The sequence below is a fragment of the Clarias gariepinus genome, chromosome 20 (genome assembly GCF_024256425.1).
Source record: "Clarias gariepinus isolate MV-2021 ecotype Netherlands chromosome 20, CGAR_prim_01v2, whole genome shotgun sequence".
Taxonomy (NCBI): Eukaryota; Metazoa; Chordata; class Actinopteri; order Siluriformes; family Clariidae; genus Clarias; species Clarias gariepinus.
In genome coordinates, this window is record NC_071119.1 from 17,928,069 (window position 1) to 17,946,558 (window position 18,490).

Below are 18,490 nucleotides of genomic sequence, written 5' to 3' on the forward strand. Positions count from 1 at the left end.
AAAATACGTAAAAGTACAAATAAACGAGTCCTGTGCAAATAGATGCAGTAAGCATAGAAAAGATTGTGCTGGACTAATCCAGAGTACAAGAGTATAATATACGATTTAGTCTTATTATATAAAAGTGTGAATAAAAAAAAGCAAACAAACAGTACGGTAATTAGAGCAACACAGTTAAAATAATAATAAATAAAAATGCGCATGTAGCGTTAACCCTAATGAGACTGTAAACACTTAACAGGATTATACACCAAACTGAAGGGCTGTTGAGGCTCACCCAGAAATCACAGTTTTAACATAATCACTGGCTTCCTCCGCTGACACAAAGTTCTTCTCAACACCCTTATATGTAATGCGAAGTCGTGCTGGATGAAACAGGCCGTACCGAACACCTTCAATGCCACGGAGTTGCTGCCTGACCGTATTGAATGCAGCCCGAGCGCGTGCTATCTTAGCAGTGTAGTCAGGAAAGACTGAGATGGTCTGGTCTCCAACTTTAATCTGTCGGCGTTCTCTAGCGCGACGTAAAATGTCAACACAGTCAGTGTGGTAATGAAACCTGCATACAATGGCTCGTGGACGGTCGCCGGGCTTAGGTGTGGGTTGGAGGGTCCTGTGGGAACGATCCAAAAGCGGCTCCTTCTCCAGATTAAAGGCTTCCTTTAGCAAGGAGGCCACGGCCGCAGTGGTGCACGTGTCAGGGCCCTCCGGTACTCCCACTATCCTAACATTGTTACGGCGCGACCTAGACTCCAAGTCTTCACATTTATTTTCCAGCTTGGTTACGTTAGCTGTGAGGCACTTGATAGTATTTTTCATCTCGGCTATGTCGTCCGAGCACACCGTAAGCGCGTGCTCCATCTCCCTGACCGTACCTTTTAGCTCGGACACGATAGCATCATTAGCGGCTTTATCGATCGCCAGCTGCGTTTTCACCGCTTGCAAGTCGAACTTAATAGTAGACAAAACATCACCGAGAGTATCCTGAAGTTCTTTTTTAAAAATATCGGCGATATCTTTCCTCAGCGAGGCTAACAACTCGACTTTAAGAGCATCCATATCCGGATTAGCTTGGCTCGAGGGGGGCTTTACAGGTGACGACTCACTCGAGGATGTGGTCGCGGCTTGCAAACTAGGCCTCAGTTGTGTTTGAATAGTACTGCGAGTTTTAATATTTTTTGCTGCCATTTTACGCAGTCCCGAGTAAAACCTCTCAACTCAACGAACTAAAGAATAAAACAGGACTAAAATTATGGCCAAAAAGCGCAAATGAATAACAATTTAATCAAAATCGGTGGGAGCTCCCAAACTCACGTCCTACTCCATCAACGCTCAACCGGAAGTCCTTGGTCACTTTTGACTATACTACCGCTCAAACGTTTTGGATCACTTGCAAATTTTTGTTGTTTATGTTCTACATTCTACAATACTGGGGATTTCAAAACTATTAAATAAACTATGGAATTAGGTAATTATGTAACATTAAATACAACAACAGTCAGTTGTTATTTCAAGACACAGGTCATCCTTTCCGTTATAGTTCCTGCAAGAACAGTATTGTCAAGTGCATTAGCAAAACCCATCAAACACTATGATGAAACTGGCTCTTATGACTTTTAAGCGGTAGTGAAGGTAGTTGGCTGATTTATTACAACTGGACTACACAGATGAATTTGCTAATCAGTCAGAACAAATGCTGCATTACTTTACTGCATATCTTTCTTACAAAACTAGCAATTCTAGTATAATAAAAAAAGGTTCATGAATCCTGAGGCAACTCCATCACACACTTCCGGTATTTAACAGTGTAACGACAGTAGATATTTTCATATACAGTAGAAGCAACAGACATAACACAAATGTCTCGTGCTTCTTGTTTATTTAACATGGGAATGTCTACTCCATTTATGCAAGTCACTAAAAAGTTTTTTTTTGTTTGTTTTGTAACAGAATATAATGTAGAAATTCTGCAATTTGTCAACGACGTCTCCGGCTGACTGCAAAATAAGGAAAAAAAAATACATCCTGGAATATAAAACACTGATCTTGTTCATGTAGCAGTACATCATATTTAAAATCTCTAGTGTTTCAGAGTTCAAAATCTCATGTCTTACTCAGTACATGTTTCCATTATAGTAACGATGCACAGTTTGAGGTTTTGTGTGCGTCATGATCCAAGTTTGGAGATCTTCAAAATACATCATGCTTATTTAAGTGAGACGTTGTACTTCATAGAGCTGGTTCTTTACAATTTACATTTTCGAGCCTTTTCCTCCCCCATGATCTCACAAGCCAACACAAACAGATTCTCCATAATTGTAAATATATCATATTTTAGAAAGAATTAAATTACATTTAACTTTTACACATCTGGCACTTTGACATCCTTTTACAGTAGTATAATGCAACCTTCCATCATATTAAACTTATTAACAGATCAAAAATGTAGTGCCTTCTGGTTGATCTAGCTAAAAATCACACTTATTCTTTTAACATGTTTAATGTCGTCTCCACTTCACATGGAACTTGACTGGCTGAACAAAAAAAAAAAAAAGTTTTTCCTTTTTACATTTTGGGTGCACAAATTTATGTAGGATACTAAAGCAAATCCCAACAGGACTATCTGGGCCATATTTGTCTTGAATTATTCACATCATTCGGCATTTTATCCTTGCCTTCAAGACCTTCAATGCTCCATTTTCCTCTACAACTGAAAATTCAGGATCACATTTTTAAGACAAATTTCCAAATAAAAATGAATTGCGGTCTCAGTCAAACTGTGAGTTCAATTAATAATACATCAGTCCTGTAGTCTATTAGTACAACTAATAACTACTTTGTAACTAAAGTTACCCATATTGCTGCAGACTGGTTAAGTTATCCCTTTAAAATTATTCACTGTTAGCTTGAAATATGGGAAGTGATGAACAAGAATCAAAAATAGTCCTCTCAAAGTCTTTCCCATCTATAAATACACATGCCACATTCGCGCTCTGTCCCTGCCATGCTTGACAATTGGTGCACTGGATTTTAAGTGACGGTGGTGGTGTTCTGTCCTCTGATCGCACACCAGGCCATGAATACGTCCCTGTAAGAGAAGGACAGCAAAACGACACTGCTTAGGCATAACAGCAAACATAAAACAGGTTGAAAAGAAACAAACATATTATACATATGGACTGTATTATTTTATATATATATAAAATATGTTCATGTTCAAACATTAGTACCCCCTCTTTTGTGTTTGTGTGTGTGAAAATAATAAAAATCATCCGACTATAGTGAATTTTAATTCTTGCAAGTTTTTTTCCTGAGGTGTGTGTGTGTAAGTATTTCTTTACCTGCAGTGTGTGGCTACACACTCGTTGCTGCAGTATTCTCGGTCCCAGTCTTTACTTTCAACAGGTGGGTTATTGCAACCAGCACGCACACACACAGTAGGACCTGCAGAGGGAGCAACCTCATGCGCAGGAGAGCTGTTCAGCTCCACCTCCATCTAACAAAGAAAAAAGTATTACAAACCCACTTTGATCAACAAAATCAAAAATCCATAAGAGTCACAATCTCTGGTGTAATTATTCGTTAATCCTACCCCTTCCTCAGCTTCGGTGGTGACTATGGTGGCAGGCTGCGCCACGTCCACCTCCATGGCGGCTGTATCTGTAGGCGCCTCTGTGGTGCTGGTGACGATGATGGGTGTGGCCATGTCTGCTTGTGCAGGGGCGGGGACTATCTTGATTTGGAGAGGAGGAGGTGGTGTAGCAGCCATGGGGGCGGCGACCTGGCCGACCGCACCCCCTCCGCGAGGTTTGGCCAGTAGCGGTGGAGGGGCAACTGAATGCATCATCTGCTGGAGGCGTGGGGGCGGCGGTGTGTTCTGCATCTGCTGCAGCGGTGGCGGCTGGCGCGCTGCGGGCTGCTTGGGGAGGATGATCTTGGTGACCATGGGCAGAGTCGGGGTCGACGCGGTGACCGGCGCCAAAGAGGCGGGCGGCTTGTGAGCCCCCGTCCGAGAGCGCGTGGTCACCTGCGGCAAGTCGATGATGATGTTCGATGTGCAAATGTTGGTGATGGTGTTGTTATCAGGTGCGTGCACTGGGATGCGGTTGGAGCGCGTAGGCGTGGGCAGAGGGGGCGGAGCCTCGGGGGCGGGAGTCACGATGGGAGCGGCGGGTGGTGAAGGTGCCGTGTCGAGTACCTCGATAGTGGGCTACAAAGGTGAATGATAACTGATGTAAATGTGATGCTTTAGTATTCGTAGACTGACGTTAACGTTTAAAGCAATATGACTGGTTACCTGTGAGAGCTGACTGGCTCTGTAAGCTGCCAGTGCTTTAAGATACTCCTTCTTAGCAGCTTCGGTCTTCCTCTTGTAGACCTGCAGCACAAACAGGGTTATTAGTTGACTGTTAGCTGAGAAAATGTTCGGACAATATCTAGCTTGTAAAATAAAACATAAACCTTCCGCAAATGCCATGACAGCCATGGGCCAAATCATAGCAAAATCACGGCATTTACCGGATTCCTACCTGTTTTTGCTCTTCTCCCAGACTGTCCCACATGGAGGCGACGATTTTGGACACCTCTCCGAACGTGGCGTTGGGGTTCTGGCCCTTGATAGCTGCTTGCGTATCGCGGAAGAACAGCGCGTAAGCCGAAACTGGCTTCTGGGGTTCGTTGGGATCTTTTTTCTTTTTGCCTTTTTTGGCTCCTCCTCCGACACCTACGGCTTTACGGGCCAGGGCGGGCGGAGCGGAGGACACAGATGCTGCAGGCTGCTCTGAGAGTGCGGGGGACAGAGAGATGACCCCGGAAGAGACGGACAGCGAGACCGGCGACTCCACCAGTACGCTCTTCTGGGCCAGAGGGTGAAGGGCAGAAAGGAGGGGGGGGATTTGAGAGATTAATTTCCATTATGTTTCGGCGCTTCAGGTATAATTCGTGGTTAATTTAGTCAAGAATTCACTTTTTTTACGATCGAAACTGAAACACTCACCCTTCTGAAGTCGTCCATGTCGTCATCCTGCAGGGACTCTGAAGGCGAGCCGGTGGCGGACAGTGGCTGGTCAGGGGAGTGTGCCCGGGTCAGAATGGCCCCGCCTCCTAGACTGAGACCCAGCTGTGCACTAAGCTCTGACTGGTCGATGGTGGTCAGCGGATTGTGGCCCAGCAGGCCGTGGTTCATGTCGGGAAGTGGCACATCGATGGTCATTGGAGAGCTGCTGCTGAACTGTGAGCCGATGGGATGCCCAAGATCCTGGAAAAGTTCAGATAATTTAGCTTCACGTTTGAAACTGAAAGTGTAGGATTCGTTTATTGTTCCTAATTTTAATAACTTATTTTTAAAAAAAAAAACCTACATTACATGTAGTATAGAATTTAAAGCTAGGCAATTTACCCTCTTACACTCGCGCCATTGAAACCTTAGTAATTACATCACGTAAATAGTTCATTTAAACCCATTTCAATATATATGGAAAGTATTTACGAAGAAAAAAAGAAAAGACAGATGTATTACAACGTTGACGAAGGCAGACTTTCTCCTTACCATTCCCAGAGTTGATCCCAACATCGGTCCTCCTCCCTGCTGGGTCATGAGGCTAAGATGCTCAAGCCCTTGTGTCGTCGGGTTTACGAAGGTCGAGGCGAAGGAAGGGTCGTCACCCTGTACCACGGCGTTGCCGGGGACGACGGGGGCTGAACCGCCATCTCCCAGCTCTCCGAAGTGCGACACCACATCCGAGACGCTTAGCGCCGTGTCGGGGTCCAGTGAGATGGGTGGGATCTCAAACTCCTCGTCTCCCAAGCTGGGAGTGTGGAAAGTCTGCAGGAGAAAGATGATCAAGTTAAGATATGATCGTATCTAGAATGATTATACACTCAGGCAACGTTATCTAAAAGGCTGCTGTGACACTTCTTTGATACTGAAGTCCTTCGAGTTTTGTCTAATATTATTGATTTTTGGAAAAAATGTTAGAATTCACCTTTCAACTTATATTTAGAGTACGGCATTTGGCAGACGCCCTTATCCAGAGCGACTTACATTTTTTCTCATCATACATCTGAGCAGTTTAATGTTAAGGGTCTTGCGCAACGGTCCAACAAGGACAACCTAATGGTCTTGAGATTTGAACCTGGGACCTTAGTCCAAACCGTAGTTCAATGCCCTAACCACTGAGCTCCCCCTGACCCACTTTATCAGCTTAAGTCATGTGTAAAATTTACTATCCCCTCTATGTGTTCTTGTGTAATAACACAATAAATCATCTGATCATAGCGGCTCACGGTATAAGGCAAATACAAAATTAGACAATCATCATAATTTTTTTTTTTCACTGAGCCATTATTTAATAGACAAAAATGAAGTAAAAAACAAACAAACAAAAAACTTGTGCGCAATACCAAGTACCACCCCGCCATGATCCAATGGCTTGTACATCACTTTTTAACAGCAGTAACTTGAAGTAATCCTTTCCTGAATGACCATCAGTCTCACAATTCATTTCGGTCCAATGTTCTTTACCACACTGTTCCAGTTCATCAAGGTTTTTGGACACAGCTCTCTAAAGGTCCTGCCACAGCATTTTTTTAATCAAAGTTTTTTATTTTTATTTTCAAACTTAAAAGAAAAAACACAACAAAACAACAAAAGAGAACACAAAACCAAACTTCCCCATCCCCCCCAACACCAGACAAACACAAGGATGCCATAACAATCAGATGTCCATAAAATTTAAAATAAAATAATAATAAGTAATCTTCACACACACTTCCTTTACGGTACAATATCTGTGTTCATGCCCTCAGCAAAAGTTAAGAAAGGCTGCCAAATACTATAAAATGTGCCAGTAAACCCTCTAATTGTATACCTCATTTTCTCCAGTTAAAGACAGTACATCACTTCCCTTATCCAGTGGCTAAATGTTGGTGGATCAGGATCTTTCCATTTAGTTAAGATTAATCTCCTAGCCAAAAGGAAACAGAAGGCCAATATTTTAATTTTCCTTTGGTTAAAACTGGTATTTTCTGGAGGCACATCAAACAATGCAATAAATGGAATTGGCTCAAATATTCCAGAAAAAGTCTCAAAAATATTGGTCCAGAACATGTAGAGTCCTGGACAAGTCCAGAACATATGCAGCAGAGTTGCAGGAGCCTTCCTGCATCTGTCACATGTGGTGTCTATATCAATCTTAAATTATATTACAGCATGTCTAAGGCAAATTGATGATAAGAAAATTCCCTGTATTATTTTGTGCCAGATTTCTTCTGAAATTGGTTCATTTAAATCTGTCTCCCATTTATTTTTGAGTAAGTTGAATCATACATATTGAGTGAGTATATTTCCTAATTCCTGCGCATAGTTTGTTTTTGTTTAAAGATGACGGACTGATTCCATCACCAACAGGCATTAGTTAACTTTTTTGGAAATTAACTTTAGAGCCAGATATTTTGCCAAACTCTGTAAGTAGAGTCACTAACTTAGGTAAGTTTAGGTAAGTCGTCTGCAAAGCGAAACCTTATGTTCCAATCCTGCCCGTTGAATACCCTGGATATCGGCTCTTTGTCTTAAAGTTAAAGCAAGTGGTTCCATTGCGACTGCAAATAGAAGTGGAGACAGAAAGCATCCCTGCCTCGTGCCGTGTTGAAGCTCAAAGTAAGCAGATACTGTATGCTGTTATTAGTACGCACAGCGGCTAAAGGAGACGTGTATAAAGGTTTTATCCATGATATAAGCTTACGACCAAATCCAAACCTCTCCAGAGTATTAAAAAGATAACCCCATTCCACACGGTCAAATGCCTTTTCTGCATCCAATGAGAGAACTACCTCCAGTGTGCCAGGTGGAGAGGGGCCATAAAGAATATTCAAAAGTCGTCTGATGTTAAAAAAAACAAAAACAAAAACGATTGCGTTATGTTTTTGCGCAAGCCGGCAGTAAACACCAACGAAGAAAAGTGCTTACGTCACCACAAAGCGGAAGGAGACGCAAACAGTTAGCTGTGTATTGACTTGAGGGAGCGTTCTGTTGCGGGCTGCAACATGGAAGGGAGCGATAAAAATATCAGCGAGCCAAGAGTAGAAGAAATTAGCAAGAGAAAACAACAGAAATTGTCAGTAAATGCTTATATTATACCTGAGCTGTAGATTTTTCTGAAAGTTTAGTTGCACATGTTAATGTATTTGTATAATTATTTATTTCAATGTGTACCTTAGTTTTTTGATCCTTAAAGTCATTTGATAAACATTTTTTTTTTTTTTTTTTTGAATCAGAGAAAAGGCTTTGAAATAATGTATGGCACTGAAATGCACTTTCATCTCTTTAATACCCCTAATCTCACCTACATGGTTAAGCGCGGTGGCCGGAAGTACCATACATCATGATTCACAGCGAGTTTTGGTGCTGCGTTAACGTTTGAATCTTTTCGCACGTAAAAATTAAACATGATTAGGGCACCTTAAAACTACGTTCAAACGTAAAAGTTTTTGGGCGGTCCTCGCGGAAGCTTGCGGACCTTGCAGACTGTCGCCGGGGAAACGCATCGGCTCACGGTGCCTAACGCCGCATCTCACCATATGTCAAAACGCATAGGTAAAATAGGGGTATAAGCTATATCTTGTATTGTGAATAGTGACAATGCTTATTTTTGATAAAATGCTATATGCATTTAAAAAGTTGATTTTTTTTAAAAGATTATTTAATCTTTGCTTCTCTTATATATTTTACATTGCTGTTTAATTAAGCAAAAGTAAATTTTATCCAATTACTCCAATTTTTGCTAGAATACTTGATTACTAAAGTATTTGATAGCTACAGCCCTACTTTAAAGTTTCTCAGTCATTCTGATGCTGATCATTGTCAATGATCCTGCTGACAATAATCCAATTTTGACCAAACTTTAGCTGTTGGACAGATGGCCTTACATTTGCCTTTAGAATACTCTGGTATACAGAGGAGTTCATGGTCTCATCCTGTGACTGCAAGGTGCTCAGGTGCTGTGGCTGCAAAACCAAGCCAAGCTTATCACTCTTGCATGTTGTGCTGGTTACATGGCACTGGACATTATGCCTCTACTTTGGTCTTATCGGACCATAGAAACATTTTAGGGTTTCTCCTGGCAACCCTTACCTAAAAAAAACCCATACTTAATCAGTTTTAATATGCTCAGTAAGTCCTGTAGAGTCTGAGATTTATTTGTACTGCTCTGAGAATTGCACGGTCTGACCTTAATGTGAATAGGCTGGGACGTCCATTTCTGGGAAGATGTTGTAGAACATCTTTCATTGTAGAACTAGTTTTCAGATTGATGTGCAAAAATTGCTTTTATAAGATCACTGATTATGTCTTCCCCTCTTGACATTGTATTAACACACACCTGAATGCTCTGAACCAGCAAACCGCCAAAACTTCTGCTTTTATAAAAAGGTCTGTATGCTTGGCTGCAACTTAAATTCTGGCTGCAACCACTCATACATCCTGTGAAAGCAGTAAGGGGGTAGTTGGTATTGCACATGCTTTTTTGTTCTTTTCTTTACAGATTTTAAACCCACAATAAAAATAGGGGGTACGGATTTTACACAGGACTATGGGTGAGTGGTTAAAAAAAAAAAAAGGATATTTTTGCTTATAGATTATAATTCCTTAGTAATCTGAATAAGAGTTTGTATTAATTAAGCTCCTCATGCTCTCATTAAGTTGGACTCAAAACTCACATTGTTACATTTCTCTCTAGTCTATCTTTGGTAGACATGTACCTGAAAAGAGTTTACCAAGCGCTGTGGGTAGGGTATTTGTTCTTAATCAAGTCATTCATGTCATTTATTGTTTTTCTCTTATGGATGTTTTACTCATCTCTTATTGGTGTGTCTGAAAATCACCAAACATATGCTGCACTCATTTGCTTCAGGACTGGAATTAATAAAGGAGGGTGCGAAGGCATCATCACATCAACACTGAAGAAACATCTTTACCAAAAACAAGGTTTAAAAGAAATTTTCACTCATACATAGCTTTTAGTGATATTTGTATTTGCATCATATTTAACCTATAGCCCTAGTAATGGAGACACAAAATGGCTACACCGATATTCTATGTTTAGAATCTGGATTGAGTGTTGCATCTGAAACCTGACTAAAAACAAAAGGTTATGAGTAAAAATTTCATAGCAACTACATTTTTTTTGGTTTTAAAGTCACACATCACTTGTTCCTGTATTTTAACAAAGTACAAACAGACAAGTACCGTAACTACTTATGAATGCTGCTTCTTCTCAGAGTCTGTTCAAGAACCTCGCACAATCTTTTATTACTTGGTGTACATTTAGAACGAGGTGGTATCAAAAACGTTTCGAGATGTATATTCGCTGTACGTCCTCCCTCAGATGCCTTAAAACCCGGCAGGAGAATTCGTTATTAATGGTCTTGCCGCTGGGGACGATTTCTCGAGGCAGGCCTGCCTCTCCTTTTTCCATTTTGGTGACGAACTTGGCAGCAATGCAGCGCATGTTCAAATCCCACGTGAGGATGGCCTGGTCTGTTCCGTATGACGCACACCCACAATGGCAGCAATGTTGTGGACTGTTCTCTGACAATCATCATGCACATTTTGCCGAATGATTTTGACATTGAGCTTGTTGAAGGTCTTCCTGATCTCTCGTTGTCTTCCAGTGATGTTCTTCCGCTTAGAAGCCTCAGTGCAGCATCACTGTAAACTTGCTAAATCAAGTCAAACTTCTCTGTGGCAGATATGCCCAGTTTCACACAGGATTTCACATCTGCTCTTTTTCAAGTCTCTGGTCTGACTTGAAATAGGAGATGTGGTAATGCATGCAGTCAGAATTGCACCAGTTACAAGACAATGTCTTTTGGCACACTGACTTATAAAGTTCGGTGCTCTGCATGACTGTGCGTGCAGTCTTATGTTACCGCCTGTTGGCGCGCTACAAAGCAAGTCTTGAAACTTGCTAACCCCTCGTATCTTTCACCTGGAAATGTGCTTATAGTGCACCTTCACTCTCAATACCTTAAATCATTTTAACAAGATTCAGGATTATAGCTAAAACAAATACTAAAGTGATAAAAGACACACTCTTGATCAATGACAATCAGAGACAGAGACAGCTTAGTACCTTTGTCCACGTGTAGCATAAATTTATGGCTAATGAGTCTCCAAATCTAGAAGCAAATTTCAACAAACCCTTAACCCTGGCTTTAGGATGAGGTCTAAAACGTGTGGACAATGTAAACAATGACATGGACAGAAAAAAGGACAGAAAACGATTCTGTACGCAAAGCACCTCGGCATCCTGGATTTGAAGGGAGTATGTGGAGTGGAGCGGTACCTCGGAGGAGGACAGGAAAGGATGTCCCTCTCCACTGATGGGTAAAAAGTTGTCGCTTCCTCCGGGAAACTGGAAAAAGATATAAAGGTTAAATTATTCAAAATGAGAAATACACAAAAAAAAAAAACAAGCAAACAAACAAACCACCATGAAGGAGACATAATGCTAATCTTCATTCTTTGCGAAGACCTTTTTCTCTTTCATCTGCAACATTTAATTTTTACTTTGTTTATCGTTTTTCCTACAATACCCACAATGCTGTTTGACTAAGAATTTAGCTATTGCTTCAATGTTGCCTACAAATAAAATCTAATCTACTCCGAGAAATTGCCCATTAAGACACTCATCACCTCAAATATCGCATAACAAGTCCAGATGGGCTCTTTACTATTTCTAGTTTGAATTTCTCATTTATACCACATCAAATGTTCCTGAAAAATGGTGAGTGAAACTTAAGTTCCAGTATAACTGTATTAACAACAACACTGCCCTATCTGAAAAGTATAAACATTTCTATGAAGTAACTAGGTGACTATTTACATCTGGATTGAACAAGTCTGTCCAAGTCTTCCGCCTCCAAGAAAATCACTGACAAAACTCGTTGGGAAAAAAAAAAATAGAAAAACAAAACTGATACGAGCAATGAGGCAGTGGCAAGTGCCTTCACGAGAGGGAAAAAAACAAAAACAAAAAACATCTAATTCTAAAAACATTTTATGTAAGTAAAACAGTCGCTGCTTTGTTGCGAAGGACGCAAGAGTCGGGTACATGGGAAAGGATTCAAGCCTGAAAAGAATGTTGATGATCTGCGAGTGTGCATTTTTGTGTTCGTCAGGTTTTTCTCCTCAATTAACCTTTTCAGGTGAACTTCACTCGTGCACAAAAAGACGCACTATTGCTGGCTTTTCAGCGCTCTCTAGACTTTTTTCAGCTCACAGTAACACAAACAGGCGTGTGCTAATTAGCTTTATATTTTTTTCTCAGGTGTGTGTACATTTCCTACATACCTCACTCTCAGGCCTTTCGCCACAGACTTAATCTTAGTTTTCTTAACATTTTAATTTTTAGTTTTATTTTACAGTTATATATTTTAATGATGCTACATTGCTTTTCCTCTGTTTTAGAGTTTGTTTCATCAGGAAAGCTCATTAAGACATTTTTAATGACATACTTTATGATCTTGCTTGTCAGTTACCACAAGCATAAAATAACCTGACAGCAAAATAAGAGCTGTTGAATAATTGGGACATTTGTAATCCGATTAATCGTTCGAATAAATTCACAGATTACTCGATTACAAAAATATTCGTCAGTTGACCTTATTAAACGTATCAGAAATATTTCAGCATAAAAGGTATTAAGTAATCTCAAGCAGTAAGTGCTGGAAATGTTATAACTATTTACTGAATTACTACAATCTAAACTGTGAGATTAGTAAACTCGCTTCGCTTGGCTTTCCATCAAGTTTTGAGCGGCCCCCAGGCACATGTGCACTTGCCGGCGTTTGGTTCATTCAGTCATATGTATGTTAAGGCAAATTTAGTGAAAAATTTCAATTCTTAAGGCGGACATTTATAAAGGATGAAATTTGTATGTTGAGATTCCACTGTGCATATATTCCTTAAAATACAGTATATGTGTAGAACAGCTTTTGCTCTCTACAACTCACTGCCATGCTGGTAACATGCTGTTAGTCATTATTTATTTAGGTGTTTTTCTTAAATAACCATGCATAGAGTTCAGGATTGTGCAGTATAGAGTGACGCTTCATTTTCTTTTGCACAAAATAGGTAATATAATGAACTGAATTTTAGTTCATTTTAAACAACTTTTAAATAGCAAACAACTCAGTGAAAAAAAAATTAGAAACTGGGTCACAAAGGCAAAGACATAGCACAAATACAAACAATTAGGCGTTTCTATGCATATATTAATAATAGTTGTATGCTAATTTTCTGAGTTACATTTTTGCAACATTCCGGTGGTGGTAAAAATTTACCCATCATAAAAGAATTGATAACTTTTGTTCCACCTGACATATCCAAAAACCTAAATACACAGTTTGACACACCAGAAAGACTTTAATACAGGGAGTGCAGAATTATTAGGCAAGTTGTATTTTTGAGGAATAATTTTATTATTGAACAACAACCATGTTCTCAATGAACCCAAAAAAATCATTAATATCAAAGCTGAATATTTTTGGAAGTAGTTTTTAGTTTGTTTTTAGTTTTAGCTATTTTAGGGAGATATCTGTGTGTGCAGGTGACTATTACTGTGCATAATTATTAGGCAACTTAACAAAAAACAAATATATACCCATTTCAATTATTTATTTTTACCAGTGAAACCAATATAACATCTCCACATTCACAAATATACATTTCTGACATTCAAAAACAAAACTAAAACAAATCAGTGACCAATATAGCCACCTTTCTTTGCAAGGACACTCAAAAGCCTGCCATCCATGGATCCTGTCAGTGTTTTGATCTGTTCACCATCAACATTGCGTGCAGCAGCAACCACAGCCTCCCAGACACTGTTCAGAGAGGTGTACTGTTTTCCCTCCTTGTAAATCTCACATTTGATGATGGACCACAAGTTCTTAATGGGGTTCAGATCAGGTAAACAAGGAGGCCATGTTATTAGTTTTTCTTCTTTTATACCCTTTCTTGCCAGCCACCCTGTGGAGTACTTGGACGCGTGTGATGGAGCATTGTCCTGCATGTAAATCATGTTTTTCTTGAAGGATGCAGACTTCTTCCTGTACCACTGCTTGAAGAAGGTGTCTTCCAGAAACTGGCAGTAGAACTGGGAGTTGAGCTTGACTCCATCCTCAACCCGAAAAGGCCCCACAAGCTCATCTTTGATGATACCAGCCCAAACCAGTACTCCACCTCCACCTTGCTGGCGTCTGAGTCGGACTGGAGCTCTCTGCCCTTTACCAATCCAGCCACCGGCCCATCCATCTGGCCCATCAAGACTTACTCTCATTTCATCAGTTCATAAAACCTTTAAAAAAATCAGGCTTGAGATAATTCTTGGCCCAGTCTTGACGTTTCAAGCTTGTGTGTCTTGTTCAGTGGTGGTCGTCTTTCAGCCTTTCTTACCTTGGCCATGTCTCTGAGTATTGCACACCTTGTGCTTTTGGGCACTCCAGTGATGTTGCAGCTCTGAAATATGGCCAAACTGGTGGCAAGTGGCATCTTGGCCGCTGCACGCTTGAGTTTTCTCAGTTCATGGGCAGTTATTTTGCGCCTTGGTTATTCCACACGCTTCTTGCGACCCTGTTGACTATTTTGAATGAAACGCTTGATTGTTCGATGATCACGCTTCAGAAGCTTTTCAATTTTAAAAGTGCTGCATCCCTCTGCAAGATCTCACTATTTTTTACTTTTCTGAGCCTTTCAAGTCCTTGTTTTGACCCATTTTGCCAAAGGAAAGGAAGCTGCCTAATAATTATGCACACCTGATATAGGGTGTTGATGTCATTAGACCACACCCCTTCTCATTACAGAGATGCACATCACCTAATATGCTTAATTGGTAGTAGGCTTTCGAGCCTATACAGCTTGGAGTAAGACAACATGCATAAAGAGGATGATGTGGACAAAATACTCATTTGCCTAATAATTCTGCACTCCCTGTATATGCACATGTATATCCATTATTAATCCTCATTGAACTATGCCGAGTTGCCGTGGCACGCATCTGTGCTGCTTGGGTTTTAAGTTATAATCACAATCATGTCATAAAGATTAATAAAAAAACATTCACTGGTAATTAATACTGATTAAAGTCCAGCTTGGATGAATTCTCAAATCATGAGGAGATGTGGAGTAATCTTCTGGAACATCGACTTGTTTATTTATTGTGGGACCCTCATTGTTTTAAGATAAACCCCCTTTGTTTAAAAGTATGTGCATCCCTCAGACCCATAGTTTCGCTTTAAAAAAAACATCACTGGAAAAGGTGTAAGAACTAGAGATTAACCGTAGTGTGGACATAAAGAGAATTGAAGTGGACCACAAAAGAATCAAATCCTCCTTCAACAAAAGAAAGTGAACACACACACACACACACACACAATGAGTTTGGTTTGTTTAACTCCCTAAGGGATTAAAATAATCACCTTTTGCACTGTATCAAATCCGTTAAAGGCTTGAGCGTCCAGGAACTCGGAGTCTCCTGGCTGTCCGGTACCATCCGTCAGATCCGAGTAAAAATTCAGATCCATTTTAGGACAGGTGTGCGCATGCGCATAAAAGGAAGAAGCGAAATCTGAACCGCAGTGTGACGCCGACCGAGTCGGAGAAACCCTCGCTAGTGTCCAAGTGGGCTGGGACGGATTCAGTGAGCCGAGGGTTTCCTCCAGTGCCAGAAATAACCCGGGTTAAATCCTCTTACACTGGGTCCTCACACACTGCGCTGTCCCGCATGACTCACGCATTCACACTGTGGTGCAAACACACACTCTCCGTGTGTCATGGATTTACGCGACTACAATATCTAAAAACCTTTAACCAAAAATCGACTAAAAGGGCAAACGCGTGCAGGCTAGCAGGTTAGCTCGGTGCTAACGTGGATTCTATTTGAATGACAGCCACATGGAGGAAACCGAAACACACCGGTTACCGCAAGATTCCACCCCATCTCGCACTGCGTCCGGTATCAAATCCACCAGCACGTGCAATCCCGATATTTAAAATTAAACCGACGTTAATTTAATTCGATTTAAATTCCTAAAACCGTTTAACCGTTTTTCCCCCTGCCGTTGCGCTACGTGCGCCACCACACAGGCTTCTCAATCGAGCTCGAGACACGGATTCCGTCTTCACAATAGACAGGGGGTGTACCGAAGTTTCGAATATCTCACGCGTCTTTAATAAATCATTATACATTATCTTTGGTGGAAAATCACGTATTACATCTAGTTATGTCTGATTATAAAGCTAATACAGCGGTAAACACCAAGACACGACAGGAATCGCGTTTTCAACGATACCATACGCCCCCTTTTATCGAGCAGTGGAACAGTCCGGGCCTAACGGAACACAACACCGGTACAGCCTTTAAACTCCTTAAGTGACTCAGGGAGATTCGGGGAATCGACTCCGGTTAAGAGCATTGGCAAACGATTTATTTCAAATTTCAAAACCAAACAAAGATGAGCTTGAAGAATAGTATTTCTATTATATAAACTGTTAATCTCTATTTTAAATATATTTCTGTACAGTATGTAATTTATCCTAAATAACTTTTACACTTTCTACACTCAAGAAATCGACTTCGATTCAGAGTCGACTCTAAATCGATTCATTCTGACTTTAAAACCAAGCAAAGACAAGCTAATAGAAACAATGTATTATAAATAAAATGTATTATGAATATATCCTATTTATTAATTTCTGTACAGTCTGCAATTTATCCTGCATAATGTCTACACTTTGTTCTAATTTGTTTTCATTTTTTAGCCTAATTGTAAAAATATTTTATCTGTACTGACTAAGGAATCTTTCTATTTACATCAGCTGTATAAGTACTTAATGGGATATCTGACTGTATATGTGACAATTTTTTTATTTAATTAGTGCAATATTAAAGTACACACTTCTATGTCTGTATTAATATGAAAGGGTAGCAAATCAAGCATGTACGTGTGTGTTATATCTGATGTTCACCTCAGTTGTTCCCCAAAAACACCACTGCCTTGTTAAAAAAAAAGACGTCCTCTAATGGGAAAACAGGGGTCATTTACTGTACCTTTTTTTTATTTAGCAAAATCTTATTTTACGGTTTAGCAATTATGTTAGATTAATAGAAAGATACACCAATTACTCTGATTATATTCATATACATTTTAAAGTTTAAGTTCAGTCTCTCATACATTACTGCACAATGAAATTCTTTATCCTTGGCATGTCCCAACTTTTTTTGTTAGCAGGACAGGGGACAGAGTGCAGAATTAGCCATTTTAACACCCCTAAAGCAGACAGGATTAAGGGCCTTGCTCAAGGGCCCAACAGCAGCAACTTAGTGGAGATGGGCTTTGAACCAATGACCTTACGATCAATAAATCAAAGCCTAAAAAGACTGATCCACCCCTGCCCAACTACTTTACCAAATAGAATGTAAGCACAGTGAAACTGGGGTAATTTACACTCTCTGTATCATCTGTTTATTTCACTCTTTATTTTAAGAATCAAATTATTTGAGTGCAGAATCTGAGAGTGACTCTCTGTTCTAAAGGAGTGTAGACTGAGAGAGTTGATTCCTTTTAGGAGTTGATTCATTTTAGGATCACTCATAGATGGAATTTTTTTTATTTAGAGTAATATTGCAAATTTTGTCCAGTTAATCAAATATTTAAACATAAATACACACTTTAAAGTTCTGGTTTAGAAAAGACTTGTATTATGGTTGAATCAAAAGCAAAGAAGAGTCATTGTTTCAACCCTGGATCTTGGTTTAAAGTGTCTTTACCCAGATCAAGCATTTAAAACAAACTCATCTATTTTTTTTTTTTTTTTTTACAACACAAACATCCAAACAACCCTCCTGACATTTCCACTACAGAACTGTCTCAAACACACCCCATGTGATCCCTCCTTCATTGAGAATACTTTTAGGCAACAATACACAAAGAGCTGGAAAGCTATCCATACAAATCTAGGAAAAGATCCAGAAAAGTGAGAGTGATGATGGTGAAGTAGTTTTATTTCTAAGTGATTTAGTTTTCAAGTTAACTCAGATGTATTAGCTTGAAGTGCAGAGATCTAAGTAGTCTAACCTTAAAGGGAAGTAAGTTAGTTTTCAGTAAAATAAAGATGAGAGCTAGCTAGCTCTCGTTTGTGACTAGCTGCTAGGAAGCTATCTCAGAACAAGGAAGTAAGTTGATGGGCTTCTTGGTGGCTTCATTTTCTTTTAAAACTCCTTGTTTAATAGAGATGTAGAGGCGCAAAAGTGTGAATTAACACGTCAGGGGAGGACAAGGGACCAGAAAGATGAGCTATTGACATTGAGTAACTCTTGACTTCTCTTCTTACCTCCATACTCGCCCTGAAATCGACACGGTTTCTGCCTTCAAACTCCGAGCAAAGCGCCTCTCACAAGCTTATAAAATACACACACAACATGGCAACCGG

The 18,490-nt window shown here is 40.1% G+C and overlaps 1 protein-coding gene across 5 annotated transcripts; it reads right to left on the reverse strand.

The window, feature by feature from the left end:
* Window positions 1-1,862: 1,862 nt before the first annotated feature.
* tox4b (TOX high mobility group box family member 4 b) lies at window positions 1,863-18,490 on the reverse strand. 5 transcript variants are annotated; one of them, XM_053480161.1, is made up of 9 exons: window positions 18,392-18,490; window positions 11,343-11,411; window positions 5,549-5,824; window positions 4,997-5,257; window positions 4,530-4,853; window positions 4,298-4,378; window positions 3,593-4,210; window positions 3,342-3,496; window positions 1,863-3,088 (listed from the first exon to the last, which is right to left on the reverse strand). In XM_053480161.1, exons 1-9 carry the CDS (start codon window positions 18,395-18,397, stop codon window positions 3,031-3,033), a joined length of 1,848 nt encoding a protein of 615 aa, XP_053336136.1. In that variant the 5' UTR covers window positions 18,398-18,490; the 3' UTR covers window positions 1,863-3,030. The 5 variants fall into 5 exon arrangements, with proteins under 5 accessions (XP_053336136.1, XP_053336135.1, XP_053336132.1 ...); XM_053480160.1 differs by having other exon boundaries at window positions 11,298-11,411; XM_053480157.1 differs by lacking the exon at window positions 18,392-18,490 and adding an exon at window positions 15,478-16,176.

Coding starts and splice junctions, on each gene's coding strand:
- tox4b (XM_053480156.1), bottom strand. CDS start 15,582: ATGGATCTGAATTTTTACTCGGATCTGACGGATGGTACCGGACAGCCA. Junction 5,825..11,297: donor TTCAAATCCAGGATGCCGAG/GTGCTTTGCGTA, acceptor TTTCTCCTGCAG/ACTTTCCACACTCCCAGCTT. Junction 4,379..4,529: donor TGGGAGAAGAGCAAAAACAG/GTAGGAATCCGG, acceptor TTTGTGCTGCAG/GTCTACAAGAGGAAGACCGA.